Here is an 8,410-nt window from a genome sequence, read left to right on the forward strand (position 1 = left end):
GGTTTGTGGGGTACCAGGAGGGCTTGTATGGACAGGGCTGGGGTATCATGATACACCAGAAAATCCCCCCTGAGGCTGAGATGCAGCTCAGAAGCCTGCTCACCCTCAACAAGGTTGAGCACCGAGGGAGCCCTTGGAATTCATCCCCCCACTACTCACTACTGCCCTGTTCCTCCTTGCCTGGAGCCTCACAGACAAGAACACCTCCCGCCCCCAGAAACAATCTCCCTGTGTAGTTATTTGGGGGAGGTAAAATCCAGCTCAACCCTCACCCAGTCTGGTCCTCAGATTTCCACCAACAGCAGCTCTGTGGATAGAATGATGGGAGAAGAAAACAACCCCACTGGCATTTTCTAGTAGGTACTTCTATCAAAAGCAAATGAAACAAACGACTCATTTAATGGTAAGCCAAGGAGCACCTTGGTTTACAATGGAGTTATATTCCTATACACTTAACCTGACTGAAAAGTATTGCTAAGTCAAAAATGCATTTAAGCCAGCTCTGGTGGCTCACATCTATAATCCTAACCACTCAGGAGGCTAAGATCTGAGGATCGTGAATGGAAGCCAACCTGGACAGGAAAGTTCATGAGACTCTTATCTCCAGTGAATCACCAATTAATCTCCAATTAAGCCAGAAGTGGAGCTGTGGCTCAAGTTGTAGAGTGCCAGCCTTGAGGAAGATGCTCAGGGACAGTGCCTAGACCCTGAGTTCAAGCCCCAGGTCCAGCACACACACACACACACACACACACACACACACACACACACACACACACACACACACACACACACACACACACTGACACACTGCATTTAAGACATGGACAAACTTACTGTGAAGTTAAAAATTTACAAGTCAAGGCATCATAAATTGGAGACTATCCGTATAATGTATTTAACCCAGTGTGAGCTATATTAACTTATATCCACAGTAGTGTTATTTTACCAATAATCAATATAGCAATTACAATGAATGGCATGTTTTTGTTTTTGTTTTGCTGCTACCAAAGTTTGAACTCAAGACCTCATGCTTGCTCACCTTGCTTGTTTGGCTGGTGTTCTACTAATTGAGCCACACCTCCAGATCAGCCTTTAGCTAGTTATTTTGGAGATGGAGTTTAACAGTCTTCTCTGCCCAGCTGGCCTCAAACCTCAATCGTCTAGCTCTCCACCTCCTGAGGAGCTCAGATCACAGGTGTGGACCTAATTAGCACCCAGTCGAATAGCATGTTTTTGTACAAAGTCTTTGGAAAGGTCTATGTAGCTCAGGTGATAAGCTAGATCTGCACATTTCCAGTGTTTGGTGGCCACCTGAAGCTGTGGCTCCTGAGAGGCCAGAGGCTTCAAATCTTTGAGCATCTGTCCCTGCTAAGACTCTACCTATGCTGACATGTGAGTGTCTCTCTCCTGACATGCTGTGTAGCCTTCAGGGGCAGCACTGTCTATTTACCCTAGCCTCATCCTGCCTGACACTGGCAGGACACCTGGCTCTGAGTTTAGATACATCGTAACACAAACATTTCTATGTGCACAGGAAGGAAGTCTATGTTAGTGCCACCTGTGGTCCTCAGATGCTCACACTCAGCCAGCCCAGGGAGGGTCTGAGGAGACCAGAGGCTGGAAATAAGGCCCCTAGCTGGTGCTCTGGGATTCAGAGTGCCCTGTCATGCTAGAGAGATCAAGAACTCAAAAACAACAGCCTGTGAGGTCCTGTCCACAGTCCTGATGGAGGGGAAGCTGGTCATGAAAAGAAAGCATTCTAACTCCTAGTCGGGGCCCAGGAGCCCAGGGCCCTCAAGTGCAGTGACCAGTGTCATCTAGCCTTGGAAGGTTCCCAGGTCACACTGGAGCTGCCAGCCCTGCCGGATCAGTAAACTCCCCAAAGACAACTTCTCTTGGGCCTGGGGAACAGCCCTGGCCTCCCCAGCCTTGGGGGAGCTACGCAGCCCAGGGGGTGTCCACGGGGCAACCCTTGAGCTAACCCTACCCAAACTCTGCCTGATCCAGGCTAAAATCTCACTGAAGTCCCTTGTTTTTCTGCTATATTCAAGTAAGGTCAAGTGGGTGTAAAATTTGGGGTGTACAATGTGATCTTATACTTTAAGACCTTTGAATCTTCAGGCAAATGTGTGACTACTTTTCAGCGTGATGACTTCTCTATCTCCCTCTCCCATTTCTCCATAGATAAATAGATAATAGATAGATTATAGCAATCGGTAGATGATAAATAGATACACACATGGTAGATAATAGATAGTGAAAGATTGATGATAGCTAGATAATAGATACATAGATGGATACATAGATACACTGATGATAGATACAGATATGTATTTATGTATATACATAGATACACGTATCTCTCTGAAGATCATGTAAATTTTCACCATGGTCTCTTCTAAGTGACAGAATTCTGGATATCAATTTTACCTCTGTAAATACTTGGCAGTTTTCTACCCCTTCCTAGTGATCACATGTCATCACTTTCCAATGCAATAGTCAGTATTCCAAAAGATAAAATAAATGATGTCACTGAGCACCTAACCCTGTCACCATCACCGGCCAATGTTACCTTGGTTCTTTCTCTAGATTTTCTTTTTATCTCACTGGGTTTCTTTGGCGCCCATTGTCAAGACTCATAGGCAGCTGTTTGGGTTTAATGCGTGGTGCCAGGGCTGTGGGCTTCAGCAAATAGCACAGGTCCCAGAGATCTTCCACAGGGGAAGGGACAGAGAGATGGAATATTTGTGATTCTCTGTCTTCTGAAACTCAGGCTGCATGGATTCCTTCACCACAGGACGGTACTGAGATACAGCAAGCTCAACAACCTGCCCCAGGCCACTCAGCCAGCATGGTGGACAATTGTCCTTCTTTATGCCACTCAGCACTTGCACACTTAGACATACACACACACACACACACACACACACACACACACACACACACACACACACACACACACACACACACACTCCATGGACTTGCAGAAAATTTCTCCCCCTCTGTGCCTGTGGCAGTAACGAAGCAGCAATGAGGTGGTTAGGAGACCAGGTTCCAGAGTCAGCCTGCCAAGGAGAGAAGGCCAGCCCAGCTGCTTCTCAGCTGTGCAATACGGAGCAACTTACTTCACCTCTCTGAGTCTCAGTTTTCTCATCCCTTCAATGGGAGAGATGAAACTACATTTGAACCAAGCACTTCTGGCTCACTCCTATAATCTGAACTACTCAGGAGGCTGAGATCTGAGGATCACAGTTTGAAGCCAGCCCAGGCAAAAAAAGTACAGGAGACTCTTATCTCCAACTAACCACCCAAAAGCTGGAAGAACAGTGGCTCAAGTAGTAGAGTGCCACCTTTGAGCAAAAAGAGCCAGGCGCTGAATTCAAGCCTTAGTAGTGGCACACACACACACACACACACACACGCCACACACACACACTCACAAACTACATTTGAGGCTGTGAAAATTATGAGTCAATCTAGCATCCAGCCAACATTAGCTGCCGTCTTTCCTCTCTGAAGCTGGAAGGCCTAGAAGCCTAGAGTCCTAGTGGGATGTGAATATATAGGCTTGTCTTTGTTAGTGCAAGGTGCCTGGAAAAGAGGGTTAATCAGGAAGAAGCAACCAGGGAACCAGACATGATGGGCCAGATGGATGTCCTTTGTGGGGGAGGGGAGCAGTGATATGCCTGTCCCTGTCATGAATAGAGGTGGCAGTTGCGCCCTCCAGTGGCAGCTTCCGGAAGTAACTTTGGCTGGGGTCCTGGCTGCTTTCTCCAGCTGCTGCCCAGCGAGATGTCTCCGGTTTCCAAGACTGGGCGCAGCCTTTGCTGGAAATCCCTTCCAACCCTTGTCGACTAAAGGCTTTGTTTTCTTCCAATAAATGAGATGAATGGGACCTGATCTCACATCTATCTGACTGCAAAGATACTGCTGTTTTGATTGCATGGTGAGCCCAGTTGGAGAAGAACAATTAAGGTAGAAAGAAAATAAAAATAGTCCGCCCTGCCAACTGAAAGGTTAGGCTTCGCGCATGTGTGCCTTCTCATGTAGCTACATGCTCAGACACAGCAAAAGGAAAAGGAAAACCAAGTCCCACCCATCTTCTCTATGGGTGTCGGACCCAGCTGGCCAGTAGCCACCCAGTGACCAAGGCTCACACAGCCCCTGGGCCCCTTAAACTCTCAGCACCCTATCTGAGCTCATTGCTCCCACCCTGCCTAGCCCTGCCTGCCCCAAGCCAGTTCCTATCCTCAGCGCACCATCATCCACACACCCACACCTGCCCCCAGACACCCAGATACCCCATTTCCCACCCTCACCCCATCCTCCCAGTCTTTCATGAGGACCAAGAGGAGCTTGTGTTTGCTATGGCTTTGCTCAGGGCCCAGCCTGCCATCCCCTGTCTCCCCAACCTCCTGTCTCAGATTGGTGTCTAACCTCCCATCACAGCCCCCTGCTCTACCTCTGGGAAGGCATGGCTGGTCAGCACCAGAAGGGTTGGCTCGATGATGAAATTCTTCCTGAAGGTCAGGCTGATGTTTCTCCTGAGACCTGGTAGGGAGTTATGTCAGTCATGACTGGGCAGAGTGAGCTGAGAGGTTGTTCCTTTGACTTTGTGAATGACCAGTGGACCATCTGGGCCCTGAGGGGACTCAAAGGTGGCAATCTGGGCTAGTCAGACCTGCAGGTTTCTGTTACTGTTCACCAAAATTCATAGTACATTCTGGACAGCCAAACCTTCGACTGTTAGGTGAAGAAAGGAATGTAGGGTGGGCCAGGCCCATCTCCTCCTGTCCCTTTGCCTTCTCCCCAGGCAGATTCTGAGGGTGCCAGGCCAGCCAGTCACAAGTAATAGAATAAAGCAAGGAGCTCCAAAAAAGGCCCCGGGCAGGGACTAGGCATGCGCACATGATCGGGAGGGGGCACGGGCCTCTCAAGGGCACATCAGCCTCCTCATCAGAGACTGACTGACCATGCAGGGCTAGAGCAAGTGGGGAGAGGGTGGTGGTCGGGGGGCTGGAGGCCCATATCCAAGTGCTGTCAGTCAAGAACTAGCCACGCCCCTATTAGGAAGGAAAAGATGAACCTGGCCTGGAAATGTTTGCTAGGAGATGTTATGGTCACTTCCATAACAAAGACAATAGTGTATATTCTACCAAGAAGGAATGTGGAAGGTACGCCTGAATGTCCTTACAGAGCCCCAACTTCAGGCTAGGCTGAAGCACCAGAGAGCAGAACCTAAGCACATTTTCTGTCTCACTCACCCTCCTATACCCATGTCCCCACATCTGCTTCCCCTGCGCAAGTCCTGAGTGTCTGCAAGGCCCTGGGGTCCCACATACCTGGAATGGAATGAAAGAGAAACTATGCAGCCCAAACACTCCTGAACAAGGAGGAACTGCCTTCAAGTCCCTCCACTGGCCACCCTCCCACTTCCTATGGGACTTAGCTTCCACCTGGCCTAAGGACCAGAGTGGCTGGGACCAAAAATAGCCTAATCCACGCAGCTTAGAGCAGCAAAGGGATCAGACAGTAGAGCCTTCTGCCCCCAGCCCTGGGAAAACCCAAGATTCAGAGGGAGAAAACACCAAATTTATCATTCTTCTCCTTCCCTCTCCTATTACTTGAACCCATTTCCCATTCCCTATTCAAAATTGATTGCTGATGATTTGTCTCTCAGGGCCACAACAAAAAGCAAAGCTTAGCAAAGAATGACTTATTTTTTTTGAAGACTTGCTTCAGAGATTGATATTACATATGTGATATGATTTTTAGGCCTACCACAAATGACAAAGAGTATAAAACCTGTGTCTAAAGAGAAGGTGCTGGGGGCTCATTGCTGCAATCCTAGCTACTTAGGAAGCTAAGATCTGAGGATCATGGTTCAAAGCCAGCCAGGGAAGAACAAACTGTGAGGGTTTTATCTCCAATTAACTAGCAAAAAGTAGAGGAGTAGCTCAAGTGGTAGAGTGAGACCCTTGAGTGAAAAGGTTAAGAGAGAATACCCAGGCCCCAGTACCAACATTTACAAAAAATAAATGAAAATGAAAATAAATACAAGACATAAATATCACCACGCCAGTTTACAGAAGAGAAAAAAAATGAGGAGCATTAGGCAGAAGAAACTTGTCCAAGGCTACAGCTTACAGGTGGAAGAGTTCAGATTAGAATAGGCAAAGCCAAAAATGTGTGTACCAGAGGTGCCTCTGTGCACAGTAATGGGAATGGTGCCCGGAACAGCTTGCCCCCTCCACCCCGTGCCCCTTGGGTCTCAAGAGCCTCAATAAGCAAAGCACACTTTGAGCTGGGCCCCAGTGGCTCATGCCTGTAATCCTAGCGACTCAGGAGGCTGAGATCTGAGGACCAAGGTTCAAAGCCAGCCTAGACAGGAAAGTCTGTGAGACTCTTCTCTGCAAGTCACCACCAAAAAGCCTGACATGAAGCTGTAGCTCAAATGGTAGAGTGTTAGCCTTCAGCAAAGAAGCTTAGGGACAGCGCCCACACCCTGAGTCCAAGACCTAGAGAAAAAAAGAAAAGTACACCCCTACAAGCCACAACTTCACTTCCTGCAGAACACATCATACAGGTTGCCTCGTGTGGAAATGCCCATCTCTGGAGAGGGTCCAGCCCCTCTTTGTCCACATCTTCCTCACTGCGGGACACTGGACCCCAGGTCACCTGCTAACTGTGAGAAGTCATGTGCCTGGAGAGGTGGTGGCGCTCCCGGAAGTACTCGTGGCAGACGTGGCAAGTGAGCGCCTCCTCCCGGCGCTTCTTGGGAAGTGAGTCAGCGCCCGCGTGCTCCCGTTTATGGTGAGACCGCATGTGGAAGACGAGGTCAGCCGTCAGGCGGAAGGCAAGGCTGCACTTGACGCACCAGTTCTGGGTGGACAAGCCTGGGGAGGAGAGTGGGGATGGCAGGAGGGCCCTTGAGGCGGTGGCAGGGGGCGCCAAAGGTGTGGGTACCCGGACCTGGGTGTGTTCCAGCCACAGCATAGGGGTCCCTTGAAAGGTACTGCAGAGCACAGAGTTCTGTGACAGCATTCTCAAATTCCAGTAATCACCCAGGAGTGTGCAAGTGGACAGTCCACCCCAGCCAGGGATGTCTGAAGACGTGAAGAGTCCTGAGAGCACCCCTAAGGAATCTCCAGGTGCCCCTACTGGGATGACAGGAAAACACCTCGATCGCTCTGTTGGTCTCTTAGTAGGTTTGCTGAATGCGCTTCTCTGCTCACTTCTGGTTGTTTTAGGCCCCACAGAGCAGTCTGTGTTGCTGCCTTCCATAGCCCTGGGAATGTCCAGGGCCAGCTGCTGGGGATGAGGCTGACCTGGCTGGTCTTTGTGGTCTCCTTCCCAGGCCTGGCAATCCCCCAGCTTCACCTGGAGCTGTGGAAGCTTCATGAAGGCACTCTGCCTTTGGCTCATATATGCCTTCCCGGACAGATGCAGCTTGCCTGGTACAGGTTTTCTAGGTACCAATGATTCAGCTGGCTCAGCATGGGCCACATCTTGGCCACTGGGCTCCGTGACAGCTTCAGAGTGCAGGTGGTTCGTTTTCTCAAGCAGTACTGGCTTGCAGTCCTGGCTCTGCTCAGGCTCACTAAGTTGCTGCCTGATATCGGACAAAGGGCTCAGAGAAGCCCCCTCCCCAGTAGCCATGGTGATCAGCAGGACCCGGATGGTCGAGCAGGGCCTAGTAGGGTTATCAGGACAAATGCTTCAGTAGCCATCCATCTTCAGGGCAAGCTTGGCTCCCTGAGGGGAGTCCTGAGATTAGAGATTGCCCAGAGTAGCTGGCCCAGACACATTTGATCACGGGGGCTCTGCAGAGAGAAGCAATGGGACAGTGAGACAGTCATCAGTCATTCAGCACACCACAAGTGCTAACATCAGATGAGTCACCGGATTCTTGGTCTCCCTTCCTGACTGTAGCATAAGGGTAGTGTCATACTGCCTTCAAGGAGAGAGGGGAAGAGCAAAGGAGGAGAATGTGTCATTTGGACACCAGATCTTCTTAGCAGCAGCTGAGAGATGTAGGGACTAAGACATCTACTAGAAAGAGCCCCAGAGTAGCAGCCCCTCACCCCAGAAGATCCATGGCCCAATACAGGGAAGAGCAGAGACAATTGGCAGAAATGCTTCCTGGGAATCAATCAGAGCAGGGCTGGGAATTAAAGATGCTGGAGTGGCAGGAAAGAAAAGTTTCTGCTCCCAGAGTAGAAAATTCCTGGGGTTTGGGCTCATCTACCAACAAGCAAACTCTGCTGTGAGAAGCCCCATACTGTTAGCTCCTGCTCCAAACTCTGCTTCATGAGGCCCTGGCTCAATGTCCAGTGCCCAGAGGAGTTCTCAGCCTGAAAAGGTCACAGCATTGGAGGATTGCACGATCCTTGTCCCTCACTCCATC

The 8,410-nt window shown here is 49.8% G+C and overlaps 1 protein-coding gene across 1 annotated transcript; it reads right to left on the minus strand.

The window, feature by feature from the left end:
• Positions 1–6,684: 6,684 nt before the first annotated feature.
• Znf488 (zinc finger protein 488) lies at positions 6,685–8,101 on the minus strand. Its single transcript, XM_042690170.1, has 2 exons — positions 8,088–8,101; positions 6,685–7,696 (listed from the first exon to the last, which is right to left on the minus strand). Exons 1-2 carry the CDS (start codon positions 8,099–8,101, stop codon positions 6,685–6,687), a joined length of 1,026 nt encoding a protein of 341 aa, XP_042546104.1.
• Between the last annotated feature and the right edge of the window lie 309 nt (positions 8,102–8,410).

The sequence above is a fragment of the Dipodomys spectabilis genome, unplaced genomic scaffold (genome assembly GCF_019054845.1).
Source record: "Dipodomys spectabilis isolate Male_0828 unplaced genomic scaffold, ASM1905484v1 ptg000136l, whole genome shotgun sequence".
NCBI classification, from domain to species: domain Eukaryota; kingdom Metazoa; phylum Chordata; class Mammalia; order Rodentia; family Heteromyidae; genus Dipodomys; species Dipodomys spectabilis.